The sequence below is a fragment of the Manis javanica genome, chromosome 9 (assembly GCF_040802235.1).
Source record: "Manis javanica isolate MJ-LG chromosome 9, MJ_LKY, whole genome shotgun sequence".
Lineage (NCBI taxonomy): Eukaryota > Metazoa > Chordata > Mammalia > Pholidota > Manidae > Manis > Manis javanica.
In genome coordinates, this window is record NC_133164.1 from 58,282,711 (window position 1) to 58,310,064 (window position 27,354).

Consider the following 27,354-nt stretch of genomic DNA (forward strand, 5'->3'; position numbering starts at 1 on the left):
TTTTTATTTTGGTGGTATGTGCTTGGGAAAAATTCTACTGGGATAATGATAAAAAATTTGGAAACCACTGCTTTGCTAGGCCCTGAGCTCCATCAGTTTGGCATGACCACAGCATAATGCCAGCAGCCCTTTGCCAACTTACCTAGCACCATCAGTGCTGTTAACATTTCTTCATCCTTTTTCCAGCATCTACTCGAACACGAATGCAGAAGCAGAAAATGAATGATAGTATGGATACTTCAAACAGGGAAGAAAAGTGAAGATCTCGTGACCTTGGTGGGCACCGTGTCCACCTCTGGCCTCATTGTCTCTGACAGATCTGTGTAACTCCCAGGTTCTATTTACAGCCACATTTAATACATATCTCCATTTTCTTTTGTGAATATAAAGTGTGCAGATGCAGGTTGAGTATTTGTGCAGGCAGTTCCTAAGCTACTTGTAATGTTGTAGTCAGTAGAATATGCAGTTACTGTACAAGATTAAAAATCTTGTGTAAATCCTGCCATTTAAAAGTTGAAGCAGATATTTCCATTTCCAAAGCATAATTGAGCAATGGTGAGGATGCTGGGAGTGGAAGCCTTAACAACTCATGCCTATCTGAATACTTTGTCTTCTCTTGGGGCATATATCTGATGTTTGCTATTATTTTTATTAATTTATATTTATTATTTTTTTAATTTAACATGAACACCCTTAGAATATGTCTTCCAAATGCAATTTGGCTGACTGCCCCCCCATGCACCCAAATGATTCCAAACTCTTGTGCTAAAACAGATATTAGAAACTAGAAAAAAATTACCAATTTTTACACACTAGATTTTAGTTTACTAATGGAATCTGATGTACTATATGCTTGTTTTATAAATTTTAGCTTTTAAATACAAGCAGAAAGCAAAGTATAAACATGATATTGTCATACTACTGATACAGATTTCATACCTCAGGACTTCTAAGAATTCTTTTCTTCATCCAACTCATGCTTTAAAATGAAGATTATTAATAGTACTCTTGGTTTTTATACCATTCAGATCACTGAATTCATAAAGTACCAATCTAATACTTAGAAAATAAAGTGTTCAGCTGGAGTTTTGCTGTAGAGGACCCTCATACAGGTTACCCCAAGTGCACTTTCTAATGTTTCTGGGTCCTTAAGAATCAAGATAGAAAATAATTTTACTCCATAAACAGACTGTTAACTATCAGAGCCTTAATTTTTTTTTTCTTAGAGATTTGTCTAATTGCACCTCAGCAATTATTCTGCCCTACTAAATTTGGGGAGGGGCATGTTTTCTCTGGAATGGTACATGTCTTTCATGTATCTTTTGAACTAGCAATTGTCTATCTTTTATTTTTTTTTAAGTCAGTATGGTCTAACACTGGCAAATTCAAAGCCACATTATTTCTCGTCCAAAACTGCAAATAATCAAAGATCTTTGGGTTAAGAATTAATGTTTCTGATTTTGTATAAAAGCTTCAAATTAAAATAGCTACATTAGAGAAAGAGGATCTTTCCCCCCAGCACCTAAAGGTGTATTTAAACTATCTTGTGTGATTAACTTATTTAGAGATGGTATAATTTAAAATAGGTGATATTTAAGGTAGCATCAGCTAGCTTTTAGGAAAATCACTTTGTCTAAACTAAGAATTATTTTCTAAAAAGGAATCTGGTCTTATTTTGTTAGAGAACAAAATTCTATTTTTTGCTCAATTAAGTTTCAAACTTATTTTCTTGACAGTTATCTTGATAACACAGGCACTAGAAAGCTTTACCCCATTTCCTCATTAATTTTTGCATGAATAGCATACAAATCAGCTTTTAGGTCAAGGATTTACCATACTTTTGGGTCTTCTGCTAATAAGTTCACATTAGAATTAGTGCCAGAGTTTTAGGAATTTCCGGTATCATGCATTGAAATTTCTTAAATAAAGCTTCAGATATTGCTTTATTGCTTTTTTTTGTATTGGTTAAAACTGTACATTTAAAATTGCTATGTTATTTTCTACAATAATTTGTCTATTTTAAAATAAATTAGTTGTTAAGAGTCTTAATGGCCTGATGTAGTCTTTGTATTAGGTGAACTGATGTTCTCTTCTATATCTAAATTTTCTCCTATTATCTCATCTATCCATAACCTTTAATGAGCTTTATGTGCTGATGATTCCCACGTTTTATTTCTGCGGCCCTGACCTCTTCATGGAGGTCCAAACTCTTAGAGCCAGAAGAGCTCTTGATTCCTGCACCACCTCCCCCAACCTCTCAGATATATATAAACCAAAATCAAACAAAACTGCCTTGTTCTACTCTAGTCTTTCCCTATTTTACTGAACACTTAACTTGTTCAAGCCAAATATTTGTCTATTAACCTTTGTCTGGACCATTGTTAAAGATTTCTTGCGGCTGGTCTCACGTTCCCTCTCTTTCCTCTTTACCTTTTAACTCCATTAAGAGCAAAAATGATCCCTATAAAATGAGAATTGATTCATGATGCTTCTCTACCCCTCACCAAAGCCTGTGAAGTGGCCTGCCCTCTCCATTCTCGGGGACTTGCTTTCTCCCTGCTCACTATGCTTCAGCCATCCTGACCTTTCTTCACATGATGCCAAGCTTATTTCTACTGTAGGCTTTTGTAATTGTTCCTTCTGTCTAGAGTGCTCTTCCCCAGAATTGTGAATAGTCGGTTCCTTCCTATCTTTGAGGGCTCAGCTCAGAGGCCTTCTGCGAACACCCAAGCTAAGATGCTTACTCTGTATTGTCACTGTCTTTCAGAAGTTTTAGAAGCATTTATCACTATCTGAAATTGCTTTATTAACTGGCCAATCGCCTGTCTACCCTCCCCTGCATCAGCCCCCTGCCCCCTGTCCCAGATTGGAAGCATCAATCTGGCTAGTCTTATTTATTACTGTAGCCCTAGCACCTAGAAGCTGAGAGCACCTACCACATACCAGCACAGTTCTAAATGCAAACAATGAAGAAATAAAACTAAGATCCCCATCTCTATGGAAATCACATTCTAATTCTAGATTTGGGGAAAGAGAGCTAGTGAATAAGTAAATGAGGAATAGGGTATGTCTGATTGTATTTATCGTGGGGAAAAACATAGTAAGCAGGAGGACAAGGAATGCAGGTAGTGAGGGGAGTTTTTAAATTTAAAATAGAGTGGTCAAGAAAAGACTCACTGAGGTGATACTTGAGCAAAGCTCTGAAGAGGTGAGGGAGTGAGCTGTGGCCGCCCAGCAGGGGTGAAACAGACCAGAGAGAGGAAAAGCCAGTGCTCTGAGGCAGGACTGTGTCTGGTGTGTTTGAGGACCAATAAGGCATCACAGAAAAATAGAGAGTTGTAAGAGGAGTGGGGCGGGGAGCATTTCTTGTCTGATACAAAGTTTATACTAAAGGCCTTTCCTTTAGTATAAGTATTGCAAGTCCACACACAGTCCTTTACCTGCAATTCTGAAATCCAAAGAACTTTAGAAACCAAGTGCTTCTGTGTGTTTGGTTCCAAAAGTATATCTAAACTGGCATAAAGTTATTTAGAGCATTTATCCTGCTTGGTGGGAATACTTGTGTTTCACAACAAAAATATTAATACGTTGATTTTGGAGATCTGACCTAGGCTTTGTTCAGATATTATGTATTAATGTATAGATACTGAACTCCAAAAAATTATAAAACATATCTGCTATAACAAGAAAAGGGATTGTGTTGAATTTAAGTTATAGGATTTCTCCAAAACAGGGTGTATGTTGAAATTCTCTCCTTCTGAAACAAGAATATGTTCCTGAAGTAAGAAAGGCAAATGAAGAGGTGAGAGCAGGAAACGCAGCCAGCATGCCTCAATGGGCTGTACTTACAGGGGAGGGGTATCTTATGAAATGCAGTCTGATAGGTCAAGGCAAAACCAGGCAGCCTTTATTGACACTAAAAATCTTTAGTCTGGATGATAGAAAATTTCTCACTTCCAGGAATTTAGTATTTAAAGCAATTAAATACTGAATTCCAGTAATTAATTCCAGTAATTAAAGCTCTTTATAAAAAAAAAGAGGCGAGTTGAAATTCATGTTTATTTACTTTTCATTACAGTTTTCTTTGCAATGGGGTGGGTGAACCCTACAAAATAGTTCTATTGTCACCTAAATGATTTCACAGAAATCATATTTTTGCTCATTTTTGGGCCAGATAGTGTACACAGCATTGATAAGAACTCATTCAGCAGATTTTTCCTTTCGATTAAATAGATATTTACTCAGGTCTCAGCTGGAGAGCATTAACCTTTACTGTTAAAAAAGCATTAAAGGGTATTTTCACAAACCTCTATCAGCAGGTAAAGGCATTACTTTATTCATGTAAAATCTTAACCTTTCTAGGGTAAAATTTTATTTTGACTAAAACATTGAACTTCATGTGAGCAAAGAGGAAACAAACTTAAGGACAGAAAATCTAAAATGAACTTATATAAATCAAAGGACTCATTTCTGATAATAGTGTCATTATGAAAACACACCTTTTCACTCACATATCCCTAACTGAACAACGGGGTTTCTGAGACTCTATCACTCATCTTAGAAAGAAATAAAGGAATTAAAGTGTTATCCTCACATAGGAGTGTGGATGGCAAGCTTATCCTCAAAGAACAGAGAGAAAGCATGGTTTTTCAGAAAGCTGTATCCCTGGAAATCATCTCTCAATCTCTCAAACTAGTATAAAAGGAGCCCATCCTTCAAGGAAAGAGTTTTAAAGGCAGCTAGAGAGAAAAAGGTAACTTATAAAGGAAAACCCATCAGGCTAACATCAGACTTCTCAACAGAAACCCTACAGGCCAGAAGAGAATGGCATGATATACTTAATGCAATGAAACAGAAGGGCCTTGAACCAAAGATACTGCATCCAGCACAACTATCATTTAAATATGATGGCGGGATGAAACAATTCCCAGACAAGCAAAAGCTGAGGGAATTTGCTTCCCACAAACCACCTCTACAGGGCATCCTACAGGGACTGCTCTAAATGGGAGCACCGCTCAAAAGAGCACAGAACAAAACACACAACATATGAAGAATGGAGGAGGAGGAATAAGAAGGGAGAGAAGAAAAGAATCTCCAGACAGTGTATATAACAGCTCAATAAGTGAGCTAAGTTAGGCAGTAAGATACTAAAGAAGCTAACCTTGAACCTTTGGTAACCACGAATCTAAAGCCTGCAATGGCAATAAGTACATATCTCTCAATAGTCACCCTAAATGTAAATGGACTTAATGCACCAATCAAATGACACAGAGTAATAGAATGGATAAAAATGCAAGACCCATCTATATGCTGCTTACAAGAAACTCACCTTAAACCCAAAGATAAGCATAGACTAAAAGTCAAAGGATGGAAAAACATATTTCAGGCAAACAACAGTGAGAAGAAAACAGGGGTTGCAGTACTAATATCAGACAAAATAGACTTCAAAACAAAGAAAGTAACAAGAAATAAAGAAGGACACTACATAATGATAAAGGGCTCAGTCCAACAAGAGGATATAACCATTCTAAATATATATGCACCCAACACAGGAGCACCAGCATATGTGAAGCAAATACTAACAGAACTAAAGAGGGAAATAGACTGCAATGCATTCATTGAAGGAGACTTCAACACACCACTCACCGTGAATGATAGATCCACCGGGCAGAAAATAAGTAAGGACACAGAGGCACTGAACAACACCCTAGAACAGATGGACCTAATAGACATCTATAGAACTCTACATCCAAAAGCAACAGGATATACATTCTTCTCAAGTGCACATGGAACATTCTCCAGAATAGACCACATACTAGCCCACAAAAAGAGCCTCAGTAAACTCCAAAATATTGAAATTCTACCAACCAATTTTTCAGACCACAAAGGTATAAAAGTAGAAATAAATTCTACAAAGAAAACAAAAAGGCTCACAAACACATGGAGGCTTAACAACATGCTACTAAATAATCAATGGATGAATGAACAAATCAAAATAGAGATCAAGGAATATATAGAAACAAATGACAACAACAACACTAAGCCCCAACTTCTGTGGGACGCAGCGAAAGCAGTCTTAAGAGGAAAGTATATAGCAATTCAGGCACACTTGAAGAAGGAAGAACAATCCCAAATGAATAGTCTAACATCACAATTATTGAAACTGGAAAAAGAAGAACAAATGAGGCCTAAAGTCAGCAGAAGGAGGGACATAATAAAGATCAGAGAAGAAAGAAACAAAATTGAGAAGAATAAAACAATAGCAAAAATCAATGAAACCAAGAGCTGGTTCTTTGAGACAATAAACAAAATAGATAAGCCTCTAGCCCAACTTATTAAGAGAAAAAGAGAGTCAACACAAATCAACAGAATCAGAAATGAGAATGGAAAAATCACGACAGACTCCACAGAAATACAAAGAATTATTAAAGACTACTATGAAAACCTATATGCCAACAAGCTGGAAAACCTAGAAGAAATGGACAACTTCCTAGAAAAATACAACCTCCCAAGACTGACCAAGGAAGAAACACAAAAGTTAAACAAACCAATTACGAGCAAAGAAATTGAAACGGTAATCAAAAAACTACCCAAGAACAAAACCCCGAGGCCAGACGGATTTACCTCGGAATTTTATCAGAAACACAGAGAAGACATAATACCCATTCTCCTTAAAGTGTTCCAAAAAATAGAAGAAGAGGGAATACTCCCAAACTCATTCTATGAAGCCAACATCACCCTAATACCAAAACCAGGCAAAGACCCCACCAAAAAAGAAAATTACAGACCAATATCCCTGATGAATGTAGATGCAAAAATACTCAATAAAATATTAGCAAACAGAATTCAACAGTATATCAAAAGGATCATACACCATGACCAAGTGGGATTCATCCCAGGGATGCAAGGATGGTACAACATTCGAAAATCCATCAACATCATCTACCACATCAACAAAAAGAAAGACAAAAACCACATGATCATCTCCATAGATGCTGAAAAAGCATTTGACAAAATTTAACATCCATTCATGATAAACACTCTCAGCAAAATGGGAATAGAGGGCAAGTACCTCAACATAATAAAGGCCATATATGAAAAACCCACAGCCAGCATTATACTGAACAGCGAGAAGCTGAAAGCATTTCCTCTGAGATTGGGAACCAGACAGGGATGCCCACTCTCCCCACTGTTATTTAACATAGTACTGGAGGTCCTAGCCACGGCAATCAGACAAAACAAAGAAATACAAGGAATCCAGATTGGTAAAGAAGAAGTTAAACTGTCACTATTTGCAGATGATATGATACTGTACATAAAAAACCCTAAAGACTCCACTCCAAAACTACTAGAACTGATATCGGAATACAGCAAAGTTGCAGGATACAAAATTAACACACAGAAATCTGTAGCTTTCCTATACACTAACAATGAATCAATAGAAAGAAATCAGGAAAACAATTCCATTCACCATTGCATCAAAAAGAATAAAATACCTAGGAATAAACCTAACCAAAGAAGTGAAAGACTTATACTCTGAAAACTACAAGTCACTCTTAAGAGAAATTAAAGGGGACACTAATAAATGAAAACTCATCCCATGCTCATGGCTAGGAAGAATTAATATCGTCAAAATGGCCATCCTGCCCAAAGCAATATACAGATTTGATGCAATCCCTCTCAAATTACCAGCAACATTCTTCAATGAATTGGAACAAATAATTCAAAAATTCATATGGAAACACCAAAGACCCCGAATAGCCAAAGCAATCCTGAAAAAGAAGAATAAAGTAGGGGGAATCTCACTCCCCAACTTCAAGCTCTACTACAAAGCCATAGTAATCAAGACAATTTGGTACTGGCACAAGAACAGAGCCACAGACCAGTGGAACAGATTAGAGACTCCAGACATTAACCCAAACATATATGGTCAATTAATATTTGATAAAGGAGCCATGGACATACAATGGCAAAATGACAGTATCTTCAACAGATGGTGCTAGCAAAACTGGACAGCTACATGTAGGAGAATGAAACTGGACCATTGTCTAACCCCATATACAAAGGTAAACTCAAAATGGATCAAAGACCTGAATGTAAGTCATGAAACCATTAAACTCTTGGAAAAAAACATAGGCAAAAACCTCTTAGACATAAACATGAGTGACCTCTTCTTGAACATATCTCCCCGGGCAAGGAAAACAACAGCAAAAATGAGCAAGTGGGACTACATTAAGCTGAAAAGCTTCTGTACAGCGAAAGACACCATCAATAGAACAAAAAGGAACCCTACAGTATGGGAGAATATATTTGAAAATGACAGATCCGATAAAGGCTTGACGTCCAGAATATATAAAGAGCTCACACGCCTCAACAAACAAAAAACAAATAACCCAATTAAAAAATGGGCAGAGGAACTGAACAGACAGTTCTCCAAAAAAGAAATACAGATGGCCAAGAGACACATGAAAAGATGCTCCACATCGCTAATTATCAGAGAAATGCAAATTAAAACTACAATGAGGTATCACCTCACACCAGTAAGGATAGCTGCCATCCAAAAGACAAACAACAACAAATGTTGGCGAGGCTGTGGAGAAAGGGGAACCCTCCTACACTGCTGGTGGGAATGTAAATTAGTTCAACCATTCTGGAAAGCAGTATGGAGGTTCATCAAAATGCTCAAAACAGACCTACCATTTGACCCAGGAATTCCACTCCTAGGAATTTACCCTAAGAATGCAGCAATCAAGTTTGAGAAAGACAGATGCACCCCTATGTTTATCGCAGCACTATCTACAATAGCCAAGAATTGGAAGCAACCTAAATGTCCATCAGTAGATGAATGGATAAAGAAAATGTGGTACATATACACAATGGAATACTACTCAGCCATAAGAAGTGGAAAAATCCAACCATTTGCAGCAACATGGATGGAGCTGGAGAGTATTATGCTCAGTGAAATAAGCCAAGCGGAGAAAGAGAAATACCAAATGATTTCACTCATCTGAGGAGTATAGGAACAAAGGAAAAACTGAAGGAACAAAACGGCAGCGGAATTACAGAACCCAAAAATGGACTAACAGGTACCAAAGGGAAAGGAACTGGGGAGGATGGGTGGGCAGGGAGGGATAAGGAGGGGAGAAGAAGAAGGGGGATATTAAGATTAGCATGCATGGGGGGGAGGAAGGGGAGGGTGGGCTGCACAACACAGAGAGGACAAGTAGTGACTCTACAACATTTTGCTAAGCTGATGGGCAGTAACCGTACTGTGGTTGTTAGGGGGGACCTGATATAGGGGAGAGCATAGTAAACATAGTATTCTTCATGTAGGTATAGATTAAAAATTAAAAAAAAAAAAAAAGAAAGAAAAGGGGGATTACTCCTTGATAGGATAAAACTATTGGTAAATCAAAGATCAACGCATGCTTTAAATATCCTTAATGTTGATCACTTAAAGGGTGTCAGATGATCAGCTATGGAGGTACTCTTTTCTGATAATATTCCTTTCTCTTAATTAAAAAAAAACAAAACAAAACAAAAAAAACCCAGTTACTGTGTGCTGACCTCCAATGAGTTCTGCACAGTGGTATAGAGGGCATGTCAAAGTGTGGGCAAAGGGTCTGTTTGTTTCTATGCAGAAGATCAAGGCCTAGCTTGGATACCCAGAAAATGATCTAAGATACGATATGAGTAGGAGCTTCCGGCATCAGCACTCTCTGGAGGACTTGTGCCAGGGGATGATCCTCAAAAAGCCTCCACAGGGATCCAGACGATGCTGCGGTTGTGGCTGCATCCAGCCCACCGTCTCCTGGACTTGCCATAGGAATGAGGAGGGAGATGTCTAGGCTGGCATGTGCATACAGTGAGACAACGAATTTGACTGGATCTGTACTGTTGGAACTCAACCAGGAGTTGGGAGGGGTGCAAGGTGTAGCACTCCAAAATCTTATGACTATAGACTATCTACGGTTAAAAGAACATATGGGAGGTGAACAGATCCCAGAAATGGGCTGCTTTAATTTGTCTGATTTCTCTCAGATGGTTCAAGTACAGTTGGACAATATCCATCATATCATAGACAAATTTTCACAAATGCCTAGGGTGCCTAAATGGTTTTCTTGGCTTCACTGGAGATGGATCGTAATTATAGATTTGCTTTGTTTATGTCACCGTATTCCTATTATGTTAATATGTGTGTGCAAATTAGTAGTTTAAAACCTATACTTAAGGTACTCTACAAGTACCTGTAGCTTTTCTTCTTTCTTCCTAATTACAACCCTTAAATAGAATTCGTGCCTCATATCGAATTTACCGAGTACATAATTCCTCCAGGTGGTAAAGATACCTCGAGACAAGTGCTGGGCATAGAAGCCACAGGGCATAAATCTGCAAAGAAGTAAAAAGCTAACCTTTTCAAACAATATGGCTTCTCTCTCACTTACCAACTTTACATTTCCCCGTATGGCCCCGGAAGAGGACTGGTTAGCCAGAGACGGGTAAGATTCCTCAAGGGAGGAACAACCTAAGACAGGCACAGTCGCAGGGGGGCCATCAGGTGAGAATTTGGGGATCAACAGAGGTGAGGCTCAGAACCTCACCCCCCCTGCTTTGAGAGAAATCTTCTGCATCCGTGGATGTTTTGCTGCCCTTGTCTAGCCTGGATTAATACTTAGTCCATAGGCACACACCTGATCATCTGATCATCTACATTTACCCTCTTACAGCACTAAACTATGTTTTCTACCTTTATCTTGCATCTACCTACCACTTCAGCATTTTATTAAAAATAAAAATAATAATAATAATAAAGGGAGAAATGTGGGATCAACATATAAATCAAGTACAAAAAGCAAACGAATATTCATATTTGACCTGATTGTTTATAGGTCATAATGCGTGATCAAAACCGAAAGTTTCTGTGATGAATGCCCTAGTACTGTTCACCATGTAAGAATTTATTCACTATGTAAGAATTCGTTCACCCTGTAAGAACTTGTTTGTTATGCTTCAGAAGATTGGAGACTGACGAGAATTAGACTTGAGATGGATTACTGATTGTACATTGAGCATTGACCCCCCTATACTGAATTTTATTGTTGTTAACAACCATTTGATCAATAAATATGAGAGATGCCCTCTCAAAAAAAAAAAAAATGAGCCCATCCTTATGTTTAGAGTTCCAGGTTTTAAGGGCTAAACCATCCTGGGCTAAACATCAGAATTACTTGTGGAGTTTTTATATTTTAAAACACACTGTATTAGAATCCTTGAACCTGTATTTTGTGAGATTTCCATAGATGATTATTCTGTTGTACCCAAAGATAAACACTGAGATACACAGCAGTGCAAACCTTACATATAACAAAGCTTAGAGAGAAAATCTGGATAAAAATCCATCCAACCTTCTCAATAACTTGTACTCTAGCACTATGGCTATTGGCCCATTGTTCAGTTTAGTAAAGGGTAGTCCATTTTTCATCTTAAATAAACTTGCGTATTCCTTTTGAGTGTTCCAACTTTTACATGAAATGAGTTCATAAAAGAAAAAGGTGTGGAGGAGCCTCAGTAGACTGTCAGAAATGGGCAAAAAAGAGGGAGAAAAGGTTTTGGAAGATACTGTAAGGATGTAAAGGCCTTGGTCCGTAACCGCTGGCACAGTAAAGTGAGGAAGAAGCATCAGAAATGAAGACCGTGGCTGTCTAACTACCAGAACAGATAGTGGTCAGTAATACCCAGGTCCAAATGTCTCTGCTGGATAAGACAGCCAATCCACCCAAAAATGAAAACAAATGGTGTATGTCTATCTTTCAAATAACAACTGAATAAGACTATCTAGTTTCAGAAACAGGATTCTGACTTAGAACTAAGGCATCCAGACACTTCGCCTCCACCCAATAAAGTCTGCAAAAAGCAAGTGAACAAAAAGAAAGGATTCAAAAGTGACCTCACCGATCAAGAGAGTCACAGGCAATAATATGAACAGTAATTAATCTGTTTACAAGCCATTTGTTTTACGGTGGGCTCTGTTATAGCATAACCTGAGTAAATGCTCATTCAAACGGACTTACATATCTCTAGAGACACAGGTCGATGTAATTTTGCGGTTTCCTGGAGATTAAAAAAAACACGCTTGTCCTACTATCTGCAAATAAGCACTTTATTATCAAATAGTTCAGCATCAGAACAAGGTTTCTAATTCCAAAAGAGTTTTCTTTACATAATTTCATATTGTGAAATACATATTGGAAGAATCTAACACTACATCCCACATCCTGTTCCAGTTTTTCTTTTGCAGTTGGGTAACTTGTTTTGATCTAAAAAGTATAAATTTATTTCATTGTTCTTAAAGCTGTCCATGAAATGTAAGTTAGGTCCCTTTCAGCTAGTACTTTATAACTACACTGTGCCAGGTTAAGAAACCTGTTTTACAGTTACATAAAAGTTAACTACAAGAAAAACAATCATTTTTACTTAGCAAATCTCTCAGCCCAAAAGCAAAGGACATTATGCAATTATGTAAGGCAGACAAGCCCAGAAATAACATTCATTCAAAGATAGTACAAGATATTCAATAATCCCACTTAAAACTAATGACTCAGAGTAAACAGAAAATTTAAATTAGCCCTTGGGCCTTTGACGATTTAATTGCAAAGGCCTTTTGTGAATTCTAATCAATGCTCTAAACTAGCCACTCTTTCTCAGATGAATATGAACTCAATAGTTACAGTAATTTGTTTTGTGCAAGTTACTTCTTCATCCAGTATTCAATAAATAAAGCTGTTCTCAGGGCATATTTAAGATTTTTAATAAATTAATGGAGTGCCTACATATGCAAGGCACTGTACTGGATGCTTAAAATATAGTAGTGACAGAATTCCTTGTCAAGCTAGCTCTGTGACACCAGCCACTGAATAAGGAAAATTTGGCCAGAACAGCATATACTTAGACCATTGTACCAAAAGTGTCCAACTGAAGTGACTCAAAAGAGGAAATATAAGACATTTTAATTTTTTTCTCTTGACCTTAGTAACATCTGATCAGAGCATTTAATACATTTTCTGTAAACTCTGGATTTGAACAGATGGGGAAGCTTGACCATTATCCTTATTTTGACAGAAGTAAGTATTCAGGAGAATGTAGCTCATCATAAATACTATTAAAGAGAAGTTATTCACTGGTTTTTGAAGGGAAAATGGAAATGCTAAAAAATTCTTTTCTGCAGGGTGAGGATCAGTTTTTAAAGGCTCCAACTCTGCTTGCTTTGCTGATAAAGTTCTTCAGGAGATCATGGTCCATTTCTGCAAAGCCTGATGTTTGCGTTACTACAGTCAAATGGTTTATGCAAAACCTGAAGCAGAATTCTTCTAAATCCTATGAACAACAATATGTTTTAAGATTTGTATATCCGAATGCAATGCGTTATTACCATGAAAATTCCTAAAACATGGAAGCTAGGAAAATGGATTATAGCCAATAACAAAAAATGTTAGTTACAGCAATACGTAAAGAATAGTTATAAAACTTAATAGGAAATATGAATCTATAATTGTAAAAATTTAAATAACAGAGTAAAACGTTCACATTCTTCCATATGAACCAATGCATAGAATCATGACGTTTTCTTTCAAAAGAGAGGCACCTATTTGTATGAATTCTGTTCCTATTTGTATGGTTCAAAATGGTTGTTAAAAGTACAACACTCCTCTTTTATATTTCCTTAGTGGCTTAAATATCAGTACCTGTAAAGAATCTGTAAGAAAATGTTAAGCCATTAAAAATAGTAAATGCTGGTAAGTTGCCTCTCTGAAGTCATTAAAGGCCAAGTTCTTTTTCTTTTATGAGAGGACAAACAATGGGATAGTTGGATTTCATCAGACCACACATACTTCCAGTAATCTTAACTGGGAAAATGCTTTGAACAAATCATGACTTTCTCTAAGAGAAACTCTGCAAACTGGTGTTGTCTGGCTTACTATAATGCACTCTGGGCCAAAGGATAATCTTGTAGTAATTCTCTTGATTAAATCTGTAAGCTTGAGGATCAGAATGAAGGTGGCTAGACGCTTTCTTGGCCCCAGGGAAATTAGAGCTAAAGTGAGGCCAGCCTACGGAGACCTCAATGTGCCTCAGACTGATGCGCCATCCTGACCCAGGACAAGGTGCTGCCAAGTGGTGACTAACTTTGAAAGTTCCCTCTCAATGTTGCTAAAGCTAATTCATAAAAATTAAAGCCCCATCATGTAACTGTAAATTAATGATACTAAAAAAAAAAAAAAATTAAAGCCCCAAATGATTTCTGAGCAATTACGTATGTACACTATAACCTTTCTTTAGACATATAAATTATAGCAAATGCTGAAGATGAGAAAACAGAAAAATTAGCAATACTGATAGCCATGCCAATGTACACACAAATCAAAGTAAGGAAATAAACATAAGGGAAGCTTATTTATTTCATCCCTGAACCCAGCAGTGAGCCGGTCGGGTCACATGTGCACTAGGAGATGTCGTCAGGCAAAACTCCACACATACACCTGGCATGTGATGATACATTAATATATGCTGATATGCCAACAGCCACTTAGATTGCAGACTCCTGTTTAATTGTTTAGAAATGACATTTTTGTCTTACAGCACACTAAAGTGAAATAAGAGACACACACTCTCTGTGGCCAAATTCTACAGAGAGGGATGGAGAAATTCATAACTACACCATGAACGTTAAAGTATAAATGCTTGTAGTTAAGTGGTGAGGAAGTATGAAGCCTCTAAATCTGGAAAGTTTTCAGTAAAAGTGCTAACTAATGGGAGAACAAAAGGACCATCAGAAGTTACCCTTCACTTTTCTAGAATGGGAACTTGCCATAATTATTAAAGGGCAGGAATGGGAAAGACTTCTGTGATTCTAAGAACCCAGTAAATCTGGTCTTATGGTAATATCTGGTTGTAATGCAATTCTGTCCACATAAAACAAGGCCCCCATTGTTTTCAGAAAAGAGTTGTGCTTCCACTTTCAACACTGCGGCCTCATCCGGATTCCCGTGTCAAGGCGGGCCCTTGTTCTGTCTGGTGACGCGGCCACATTTCCTCGGCACTCTCCTGCGGGGCTCTCGCCTGCAGCCCCCGCTGCTGCCCCGCCCTTGCTCTCGGTGAGGACTACTTCCCCTTTCACGGAGCAAAGGGCCCGGAACGGAGAACCTCGGCCAGCAAGCCTCACCTCCCCCCCTTGCCGCGGCCGCGGACCTCGTCCATGCCCTGCCCGAGGCTGCTCCCCTGGTCCTTCACCAGATCCCCTTGGCGCCAGGCCCCCAAGAACACCTCTCGGGCGCCCTGACTGGCCCGTCTGCATCAGTACGCAGACAGGCTGCAGTTCCTTCAGATTTCAGCAGTAAAACATCCTTTTGCCTCATCTGCCCCTCCAATCACCACGAATTCTGCTTCTTTTCATCTCTTTGGAGTGAAGCTCCTGCGAAAGGTGGTCTACATTCCCCACTGCCGGTTCCTCCCCTCCATCCTCCAGGGAGCCTTGCCCCGTGGCGCTCCTGGCCGGCCAGCTGGACTCGCCTAACCCACCCTGGGCTCCCAGTCCTCAGCCCGCTTGAGTGACAGCGCCTGCCCAAGGGCCGGCCCGACACCCCCGCCATCCCCCACCTCTGCCGGCGTCTCCTCACCTCCCTGACCGCTGGGCGTCAGGTGCCCCGGGGGCAGTCCTCCCAAGCGCCCGTCTCCTACACCGACGACCTTCCCCTGACCGTCAGGCTTGTCCATCCGCCTTGCTTATCAGGCGTTTTCATGTGGATGCTCAAGACACCACACTCCACATTCTAAACCAAACCTGATGTTTCCCCAAACTGCTGCTCCTCCCAGTCTCCCCTCTCTCCGTAAATGACAATTTCATCCTTCTCATGACAACCAACTCATGAGAAAATCCTGTTGGTTCGACCTTCAAAATATATTCAAACCCAACCGCCTGTCACCACCTCCACAGTGGCCAACCCGCCGCCATCACCGGGTGGCAGCCCCTCACCAACCACCAGTCCTCACCCTGTTCTCACGGGGCACCGGCGCTCCAAGCCCTCCTCCGGCCCGCTCGGGCGGCGACCCCGACCCCGACCCCGGCACCAGCGCCGCGCCCCCCTCCCCTCCTGCCCGCACCCTGCCTGCCGCGGGGCTGCTGACCCCCCAGGCCTTTGCTCAAGCCGCCTTCTCAGTGATGGCCCCCCTTTCGGGGCCACTGTTGAAACTTTCAACTTTCACTTAGCCTGGCTCTCCCAGCATCCTTTCCTACCTTACTTTCCCCGTATCTCTTGTCACCATCTAACATACCATATATTGTATTTATTTATTGCCCATCTCCCTGAACCAGAACGTATCCCTTGAGGGCAGGGATTTCGATCAATTTTATTGTCTTGCTACGCCCTTACTTCCCAGAACAGTGCCAGGATTCAGCCAATATTTGTTGAATCAATGAATAAACGCTGATTTTAAAATATGGACAGTAATAGAGAACTGTAGTTAAATGTATGGTTTTTCAATTTGTTAAATCTTAGATTGCATTCTAGTTTTACAGTTTACTGGCTTATTAAGAATTTACTTAATCTCTCTGAGCTTCAGCTTCCTTATTTGTAAATTGGGACAAATAGTAATAATGCCTATATTTTATGTGGTTCTTTTGAGGATTAAACAAGATATGAACTGCACTTTGTATAATAATCCCTGGCTCATATTGTTAAGTGGTAAGCTAGTATGAGGGATAATAATTTGCTGAAAAAGAGCTTTTCTTGCTTGATTGAGTCAGCAAGTAAAAACACTAATCAAATCACATACATTGTCCTTTATGTATAAAGACTTTTATGTTAAGTATACATAACTGTCTACTTGTGGCCTATTCTGCTTAGAGTACAACAAACACCACTTAGGTGGACAGGCTGTAGTAAGACACGGTGCCTGTAAGGGCAAAACTGAACATCATTAAGTAAATAAATAATGAGCACCTACTATGTGTCAGGCACTATCTTAGGGCCCAGGGACATGGGTGTGAGCAAATCAAAGTCCCTGTGATTCCTCAAAGAGCTACTTTCTAGAACCCAGAGGGCTGGAAAGTGACCACCATAAAAATAATTCACATAACAGAGAATATGAAAGTCTTAGAAATGAAGCCTGTTCCGATGGAAACAGTGTGGTCACTATCTCACATCTGAGGCAGCCCACCAAAGTCCACATTTATCACGATGACTAACAAACTCCAGCAAAACACATCAATTTTGCTTGGCCGTGAAGTATTTTGCATGTTGTAAGTGCCCAATATATTATTACCATAATGAAAGACATTCACTATGCTTTCAAATGTCAGTGTTTCAAGGTTGGTAAGATTTTTATTAAATGTTAGGTGGAAAAAAAAAATCTATTTAGATAGATACACACAATGTAACCTAAGAAAAAATCAGAAGGAGCTGTATGAAACTGCTAATGTTCTCTGGTCAGTGAGTCATTTCCCTCCTCACACTTCCTATATTTTTCAAATTTTCTTTAATAAGCATATTATTATTTATATAAGCAGAAGTTATAACCCTTTTTCCTCCCACCACTAAAATGTCCCTGTTTTTTTACCAAAGGAAAGGATATCCTAATGCCTAAAGGAAACTGATTCCAAGAAAGATGGCCTGTTTCCTGAAGATTTAGCTCTAAGACACATTTTCTTTCCTTTATTACCAGAACAATACATGGTCAATGTAGAAAGTTCAGGAAAAAACAAGCAAAGATAAGGAGATAAAAGTTATCCATAATCCTACCGTCCAAAGATGATCATTGACTATATTTTTCAGTCTTTTCCTATGTAGATAACAATGTTGTCTTTTTAAATTTGGTTATTTATACTTTAAAAGAAATTTAAAATAGGGCCATAGTTTTTCAATTAATGATATATTTTGAATAGCTCCATAATTTTTTAGTTTTTAAATATTTTCCAGCTTTATTGAGATATATTTTACATATAACATTGTGTAAGTTTAAGATGTTCAAATTATTGGTTTTATACACTGAATAATTTCATCATTCTATAGTTAAACAATCCACTATTGTTCACATTATCTTTTCATAAATTTTTTTAAAAATTTAAATTTTTGAAAATTAACTACAATAAACATCTTTGAAGCTAAATGTTTATCCAAATCCATGATTACTTCCTTAAGATAAATTCCTATGATGTCTTTAAAGAATTACATCTTTAAAGATTTTTAATACATACTATACCAATTGCCCCCCAGAATGACTGTACCAATTCTCCAAACAGAATACCCATTATTCTGAGTGTATTATTTCCAAAAATATATTCCTCCAAGCTTGACAGGTGAAAAATTACACCTTGTTTTCCTTTATATTTTTCATTTGTTCATAAATCCATTTGTTCTTTGGTCCATTCTTTTCGATCATATTTTTTGTTTTTGAAGAATTGTACATTAAGTACAGTAAACTTGCTTTATTACATGTTGGAAATATTTTTCCCAGTGTGCCACTTAGCTTCTCATTTATCTTGGTGGCATTTTTTGATGTATAAACACTTTTTTATCGTCTTAAAATCAGATCTATCACTCCTGACCCTTAACACCTTTGAGGTGTATACTAACATTATATACATATTCACTTATGTTTTTCAAACTTTGGTGACTGTATTTGTTTACCTTAAATCTTTAATCTACCTAGAACTTTAGTTTAATGAATGAACTAGATACCTAACTTAACTTTTGCCAGGAGGTCAGTAACTGCAAGGAATGCTCTTTACCTGAGCGTCATACTTCACGGCGGCCGACAGCAGGGCAATGGCGTTCTCCTCACAGATGCCTTGCTTGATGGTTTGCTGGCAGAGCTTTTTCAAACGATTTTCTCTATAAAATGTAGCCAAATCTAGCAGTCCTGGCAGAACAAGATGTTTATCAGGGGGTCTGATTTCAAGCATCCTGATTTAAACTCCCTCAAACCCTTCAGAGATGATTTTGACATTGTTCTGAGTCTGATCTGAGTGAAGAGCTGTGTAAAGATGTGCGCTGACTCACTGAGCATGCGGCTGTACCTGGGAACGTGGCTAGACTGAGCAAAAGCAATAGGCAAACAGACGCTGCAGGAAACAGGAGCACAGTGAAAGCGGCTTTCATGTTTTCCCTAGAAATGCTCCTCTAAGCCTCTCCCTGAATTATCACTATCTTCTCTTCCTGGGTCATGCCCATCAGATAGACACATGCTGCAATAGCACCTGTATTTTTAAAAAAGAAAGCAGCAGCACCTTTCATGGACATATATCTGCCTCCTGCTACCCCACTTCTCTGCCTCTCTCCACCTCCTGGGGAGTCCATCCTCTTTGCTGCCTCCATTCATTCAGCTCCCACTGTGACCTCAAGCCATACTGCAGAATCCCACCCCATCCTCTCTGCTCCCTGACACACCGGTGACTGGCACTCAGGGCTTCCCCAGGCTGGTCTCTGGTTTCATCCTACTCTACGTTTACACAGCATTTGATGTGGTTGTTGGTGTTCCTCTTCATGACACCCATATCGATGATTCTGTTATCTGTCACCTATGTTCAAATCATTCAACAGAGTGATATGCATATGTAAATTAATTTTAATCCACCCCAAGGGACAATATAATAGAAAGGACTCTAGTGGGGTTGGCCGTGAGTGGTCAGTTACCATGTCAAAGATCTTTCTCCAGGGCTTCAGATAAGGCCATCTTCATTACAGGGTTTATTAATTAGCGTAAAGAATATGACAACTACCTTGTCACTATGAAATTAGTGGTGTTCAGATACATGGTTTGGCGAGAAATCTTGTGAGGGTCCTTCCACTCTTGCATGAATTGGGTGCAAGCCTTGTGAGCTGAGCTTGCTTAGAGAGGTACATTCGCTTGGTCTACATTCAGTCTTGGGTTGCCACCTGATCAAAAGTAAGCTGAATCCTGCTGCTAGAAAACTGTCACACCTACACTTCAAGCTAACCTCTCCTGCAACATACTTCATAAAGGGCCTAAAAGACAGGAAGCCAGGATTTCAACACTCTTACATTAACTGTTTTTGTACCTGCTAGTATGTTTTGTACATGTGGTAAAAATTTGGTTGTAAGCTTGCTTTCATTGTAACATGACAAATTAAAAAATTTAAAGAAGAAAGGCCTATGGCCCATAGGAAGACACTGAAATCTTGAGAGTTGTGAGTGACTAAATTGTTTTTGGCCAGTTCTCAGAGACTCCCAAATCCTTATCACAGACCACACATAGCCGGGCTTCAGTCACATCCGCACGTACGCACATGCCCTGCCCTGAGGGAGGAGCCTGCCCCGCGCCTCTGTTCATGGAGGCCCAGCTCTACAGCTCGTCCAGGCACACGCCTCACCACAGATGGCCAAGGAGACACGCAACCACTCCTAGACCACAATTTGGGTACCTGGAACCCTAGGATTCTGTGCCTAACTGGCCCTGATGCCACATGGGTATTTCCTTCCCTAGAGACCACACCCCTAATGTGTAGACTAGGCTGGGGGTAACTGGGGCTTGGATATGCAGGTGGTATGCCCAAGCCCCCCTTATGATGTAGGATGTACCTGGTGGTAGGTAAAGAAAGATGGCAGGCTGCAAGCTAGAGGTCAGGAGCCTGTCCTTCTGTGCCCACGTGTTCCAGCAGAGAACGCCAAGGGTCTCTAACTCCCAACGAATACTCAAACCTGGCCTTTCAGTTCTCAGTGAAGATATACATTTTGAGGTATGAGCATTCTGTGTATTTTTTCTGAAGTTTGATGGCCTGACATAAAACTTTAAATCTTTAGACAAATGGTATGTAGGCCTCCGTTTGGACTCTTACCCAGGACCCTGCAAATGTTAGAGAAGGGCCTGTAAAAAAAACTGCCATGCAGATGTCTAATAAGCAACTGAAACTCCTCTGAGTTTTCAAACTCAAGAGCAAAACCCAGTGCTCCCTGTAAGTGATGCTTCCATCAACCCAACAGCACAGGCCGCCGCCTCAGAGCAGTCAATCCTCTTTCCTCACCCCATATCCCATCTGTCAATAAACCCCATGAGGTCCATCTTTAAGAATCTTATCTCTTTTCAACACCTCCACTGCTCCTCCAGCCTAACTCAGTGTTACCATCACCTGACATCACTGAAGCCATTACAATCATATCACTCCTGTGGTAGAAGGTGCTGGGTGCCTCCCCACCTACTGTATAGACACAAATCCATTCTCCCTTTCTTTCAAAACTAGACTGTTCGGCTGAGCCAGGGCCATCTGGAAATGACCACTTCCTGACCTCCTACCCAGCAGGGTCATGGCCTCGGTCACCTCTGGTCCTTCGTGCCAAGTGGGTGGGACTTTCAGGACCCTCCCTGAGAGATACTGGGGTTTGCCCTTTGCCCCTTTGTCACTGTCCCTTCCTCCATCCTGCTGCCTATAATACAAATGCAGTCCTGGACCATGAGGGCAGTGGGGGTGCCTCCTTCACCCCCCTGTGTGAGAGAAAAAAACATCATGTTTAAGCCACTTTTTAAAAATTTTACTGTTAGAGTTAAAGCAAATCCTAAATAACCAACCCTTATGCTCAAAACTTACCAAGACTTTCCATCACACCAAGAATAAAGCTCAAGCTTTTCACCATGGACTCCAAGGTATTACATGGTTTTGCCCCGACCCACTGTCTGAGCTAATTCCTACTGCCCCAGTCTCACTGCGACCACCCTGGCCTTCTTCCTCTCCCTCCACTGAACTTGTTCCTGTCTCGGGCCTCTGCATTTACTGTTCCCCATGTTCAGAATGCTCTTCCCTTGGGTATCAGCCAGGCTCGCTCCCCCTTCCCCTCCCTCACCTCTGTTGACCGCCCTTCCTCACAGAGCCCTCCCAGGCCCTCCCTCCTGATAGCCTGTTCTTCATCGCTCAGGGTCGGTCGGCCTCAGCTGCATGCTGGCTTCCGCCGGCCAGGCCCTCGGCTCCGTCTTGTTCAGACACTAAGAGGAGCTGTGGCACATAGTGGGTATGGGCACAAAAACATTTGCAAAGGAAGGAAGGGAAACTTCAGAAATCAGAATTTTGCTTATCTGAGGAAAATTAAATGTTGATCCGCTAAAAACTGTTACTGAAATTATACATGTAAAGTGAATATTTAATTCAAATATGTGAGGGTTGAGCTCTTCCTTTAGTTCCTTATAGAACTAATCCTTTAATTCTTCTGTACCTCTGGCCAATAATATTGCTGAAATTAGTGTTTTTACTCTGTGCTATTTGATGACCAGTGTTGCTTTTCACTGTCAGAGAACCTGAGGTGTGACAAATGGCCTTTACTACCTTCCTGACAGAAGGCACCAGACCAGTGTTCTGTCCCAAGCCACCTGGGAGAGAAATTCACAGCTATGGAGAACAGAAGGACTCATTATTATGTGCACTTTATCTTTTTATATTGCAGACATCTTAAGGTAAGTTATAAAGTCATGTACGATGCTTGTATACAGTGAATTAAGGAAGAATGGCACCTGCTCCACAGCGATGATGTTTTTTGATAATTCATCCACCTCTTACTTAATCTATCCAGTCAACCTTTGTATGATGTGGTAACAAGGGAAAAGGCTTTGGGTTCAATACACAATAAGAGAATTGCTTTTGTGTTTACCCTCCCAAGCAACTTCCATTTAGGCTCTATAGCAACCACCCTGACAGTTACTTAGCACATTGCCAATCTCTTGGTAAAGTCTGGTGGCAATTACCTACAGCTTCCTCAGGAGAAAGGCTGATGCTGTCAGTGTACAGGTATTCCAGGAAGGCCCGGTACACAGGGTATGAAAATTCACTCATTTCTACAATATCATCCTCATTGTCTTCCAACGAAGACCGAAAATGTTCACACCTGAAGAAGCAAAGAGGCACGTCAGGTCCTAGTTTCTGAGCAAGAGCAGATGACCTACCAGAGGAGAATGCTCTGGGGCTGAAGGGCAGATAAGCAAGGAGAAAGGGGAAACACCGCACCACACTGAATCTCTCCAGATGGCACACCTCATGTCCTTGCCTGGTCCCTCGCTTCCTCTGGGGGCTGCAAGTTCTCAAACCACAGTTTATTCACCAAGGCTGCAAATGCCAACCTGTGGTGGTGGAGCTGCACCTGTGGCCATGCCACGTGGGGTGGAGACAGTGCTAGACCCCCAGGCATTATTCCCACACCGTGTCCACTGAGCAGCATTCATAGAAATCATATGGGTTTATTTTTATAAACTGTGAGTAATTTTGTTTCTTTACCACTTGTTATGGTCAAATTGTGTCCCCCAAAATTCATATATTGAAGCCTTAGCCTCAGAACATAACAATTTTGGGTGAGAGGGTCTTTATTTTAATGTAACAATTTTGGGTAAAGAGGTAATCAAGTTACAATGAGGTCATGAGGGCAGGCTCCAATCCAGCATGACTGGTGTCCTTAGGGAAAAGGGGGAGTTTGGACATAGACATGCATGCAGGGAAACTGCCATGTGAATACTGGAGTTGTGCTGCTATGAGCCCAGGAATGCCAAAGACTGCCCACTGGCCACCAAATGCCAGAGGGTCCTGAGGCAGATTCTCCATCACAGACCTCAGAAGGAACCCATCCTGCCACACCTCAGTCTTGGACTTCTAGCCTCCAGAACTGTGAAAGAATACGTTTCCATTGTTGAAGCCACTCCATTTAGAGTATTTTATTACAGCAGTGCTAGCAAACTAACATATCCTCCCCTTTATGAAGACTTGTGGGCTACAGTAAAAGTAATATATGTTGCACAGCCTGACCTTACTAAGAGGTGAATTTGAGACTAAAATGTCATACTGAGTTTGTGATTCACTGTTGTAGGATTTAAATATGTAAACACTTTAAAAATCATTATGCTAAGAGAGAGAAGCCATCCACAAAAAGCATGCATACTATATAACTACATTTACATAAACCTCTAGAAAATGCTAACTAATCTGTAGTGACAGAAAGATCAGTGGTTTCCACAGACCTCAAAGATCTCTGACAGGTGTCAGAAACATTCCACATCTTTATTTGGGACAGTGATTTCACAGGTACCCACATACCATAAACACAAAACATACAGTTGTGGGCAAAAGACCTCCAACTGCATACCTTGAGTGGATGCGGCTCAAACATTATTCATCAATAAATTTAATTTTTAAAATCTGTGTTAACTTCACCCCTTGACCTTGTTGCTCTGGATAGGCCTTTTCTTCTCTTTTTTCAAGCATCTAAAAGCTCACTGTCCCACAACTGATTTAGGACAGTGACTGAGCTCAGTTTATAGATGGGGAGGTATCACAACAGCACACACAGCACTCGCAGTGCAGGACACATGCACCAAGGGCTAGCTGGCTGCTTTCTAACACCGAGGTGAGCAGACATCTGTGAGCCGCTGAGAAAGCTTCCAGCGCTCATTCCCTGAACTGAGCCTAGCATTCACTGCATACGGCCTCCGGTGTTGCCTGTGTCATGCATAGGGTGAGCCTCCCACCCCCACTGCACTGCACACTCAGAAGGGAAAAAACAGACTTACATTTTTTCATAATTACTGAAGTGCCTAGCATAGTTCCGTGGACACTTAGAAAACAATAAATGTATTTATTTCAATTCTAAAAATAAATGATTCCTTACCTAATTTTGAGAAGGACTTTATGTGCATAAATGTACTTTCCATCCACCAGAAATTTCAGGTCTGCAGTGTTGGGGTTGTCAAACTCCCTCTTCAGTGACTCAGCCACTGTGAGGTGGTCGTCAGGTTCTAAGAGTGACACCGAAGTTTTTAGAGTTAACTACACATGAAATGAAAATGCAGGCTGGAATGGAGCACTGTTCCGTTGACACTCATGAAAACACCAATTTCCCAAATTAGTGACCAACTGAGCAGCACTTCTTTGCACTAATACAGTTTGCATCTCTGTAGTCATCAAGGATGAGAACCTCACACACATTTCATAAAGCCGGCAAAACAACTAAAAAGGCCCAAACTACTTCACCAGATGAAGTTTTGAATGTCTGAGCAAATATACTACCCAAAAATAAAAGACACCATTTAGAAAATTAAAAATTAGTCAAATAAAATCAAACTTTAACTTAGCATATGGTGTTGGTTTCAGATACTTTTAAGAAAAATCAAATTAGTTCCCTTTCACAGGAACCTATTAGAGAGAAATAAATTATACATGACTGCACGTAAAGTCCTTACTATCAAAATAAAAGCACCAGAGCTTCTTCCTAGATTTCAGGCCACCCCCCAGATGGACAGAGGCCAGCTCACCCACGGAGAGGAGGCGCCATGCGATGGCAGGAGAGGCGAAGCAGGCGAACACATCGTCCGTGCAGGAGAAGTGGGTGAGGTGGGGCAGGGTCACTGACTGGCCCCGGCACTGGCCCCACATGTACACGTGCCCGCCCTGTGTCTTGGCAGCCGATGTGTGGCCAGGGTGGCAGGCTGCAACCTCTATGATTCTAAATGCAGAGACCAAGTACACATGGTAAACAGGAGAAGAAACCAGCTGATTTGCCTTCTGTTAGGTTTAACTGATTTAAAAAGCAAAACAAGAAACACAATCTCCTCAATTTTCATGCACCAGTTATTCATATTTAAGTTATACTTCAAAGGCACTTATGACTCAAGAAGATCCACTTGTTACCATTTCTAGCCAGTTGGCCTATAGAAACATATACCATCCAGCTTCAAAATTCAAGTACGATCCAAGAGAGAAGAGACCACAAAAAGGTGATTTAATTGTTTTTTTTTTCAAACGTTACTCATTGGAGTAGATAATAAAGACTTGGGCCCTTTCGACCCAGGATCAACAAATATTTTTATTCAAACTCCACCAATTTCAGGGTTAAATGGAGCAAGCTCTGAGTTACCCCAACTCACTCTGCAAACAGTACATTCAGTAGTTCTAACTCACTACCTACATCACCGAGAGCCCAAGAGAGCAGTTTTGTGGGATGAACATGTGTTGAAACCACAGCATAATGCATGAGAGGTAGCTCTCGGATGCTGTCTAAAGGAAAACACTGTTTTTTTTTATTTGGAAATAATTACTTTTCTTGAAGAATAACACACCATACATATTCCAAGATGATTAAATAGAGTATTTTGCCCCAAGTGAGGTCACCATCTTGATTTTGCTACAGCAGCGAAGGGACCAACCTCCACAGTGGCACAGGCTCAGAACTACAGTCATGCTAGACTTCTCCCTGTTTACTTACCACTTTCTCCAGAATACCCCACTGATAAAAAACACAGACTTGACCAATCCAAATGGAACAATATTTGCATTATACGGGTACCAGAAGAGGAAGAGAGAGAGAAAGGGATAGAAAGTGTCTTTGAGGAGGTAACTGCTGAAAACTTCCCCAATCTTGGGAAGGAGATAGTCTCTCAGTCCATAGAGACCCACAGATCTCCCAACACAAGGGAACCAAGGAAGACAACACCAAGACACATAGTAATTAAAATGGCAAAGACCAAGGATAAGGACAGACTGTTAAAAGCAGCCAGAGAGAGAAATAAGATCACATACAAAGGAAAGCCCATCAGGCTAACATCAGACTTCTCAGTAGAAACCTTACAGGCCAGAAGGGAGTGGCATGATGTATTTAATGCCAAGAAGCAGAAGGGCCTGGAACCAAGAATATTTTATCCAGCAAGATTATCATTTAAATTTGAAGGAGGGATTAAACAATTTCCAAATAAGCAAAAGCTGAGAGAATTTACCTCCCACAAACCATCACTACAGTGTACTTTGGAGGGACTGCTATAGATGGAAGTGTTTCTAAGGTTTAATGGCTGTCACCAGAGGTAATGAAACCACAGCAAAGAAAGTAGAACAGTTAATTACTAAGCAAATACAAAATTAATTCAACTATCAAGAAAGTCAGTCAAGTGATTGACAAAGAGTACAGAATACAATACCTAATATATAAAGAATGGAGGAAGAAGAAAAAAGAGAAGAAAAAAAGAACCTTTAGATTGTGTTTGTAAAGTCAGACTCTTAGATAGTAAGGAAGTTAACCATGAACCTTTGGTAACCACACATCTAAAGCCTGCAATGGCAATAAGTACATACCTATCGATAATCACCCAAAATATAAATGGTCGGAATACATCGATCAAAAGACAGAGAGTCACCAAATGGATAAAAAAACAAGACCCATCTACATGCTGCCTACAAGAGACTCACTTTAAACCCAAAGACATACACAGACTAAAAGTGAAGGGATGGAAAAAGATATTTCATGCAAACTATAGGGAGAAAAAAGCAGGAGTTGCAGTACTAGTATCAGACAAAATAGACTTCAAAACAAAGAAAGTAACAAG

At 40.1% G+C, this 27,354-nt stretch overlaps 2 protein-coding genes across 17 annotated transcripts in view; one reads left to right on the forward strand and one right to left on the reverse strand.

Moving 5' to 3' along the window:
- Positions 1-2,045, forward strand: part of RB1 (RB transcriptional corepressor 1) — a 187,326-nt gene extending 185,281 nt beyond the window's left edge. For all 7 annotated transcript variants that reach the window (XM_036996524.2, XM_073212649.1, XM_036996526.2 and 4 more), the window contains one exon: positions 187-2,045. In XM_036996524.2, coding sequence (XP_036852419.1) covers positions 187-260 — 74 coding nt within the window. In that variant the 3' untranslated portion in view covers positions 261-2,045. The remainder of the gene's footprint in view (positions 1-186) is intronic.
- RCBTB2 (RCC1 and BTB domain containing protein 2) overlaps positions 1-27,354 on the reverse strand; it is a 112,767-nt gene that overhangs the window by 4,664 nt on the left and 80,749 nt on the right. For 7 of the 10 annotated variants that reach the window (XM_073212656.1, XM_073212654.1, XM_073212655.1 and 4 more), the window contains 5 exons: positions 25,294-25,484; positions 24,651-24,777; positions 22,744-22,883; positions 18,785-18,915; positions 12,147-13,374 (listed from right to left, as the gene is read on the reverse strand). In XM_073212656.1, the coding sequence (XP_073068757.1) occupies positions 13,234-13,374; positions 18,785-18,915; positions 22,744-22,883; positions 24,651-24,777; positions 25,294-25,484 (730 nt within the window). In that variant the 3' untranslated portion in view covers positions 12,147-13,233. Of the gene's footprint in view, positions 1-12,146; positions 13,375-18,784; positions 18,916-22,743; positions 22,884-24,650; positions 24,778-25,293; positions 25,485-27,354 lie in introns of those variants that run through there. The other 3 variants (XM_036996529.2, XM_036996530.2, XM_073212657.1) reach the window with 2 other exon arrangements.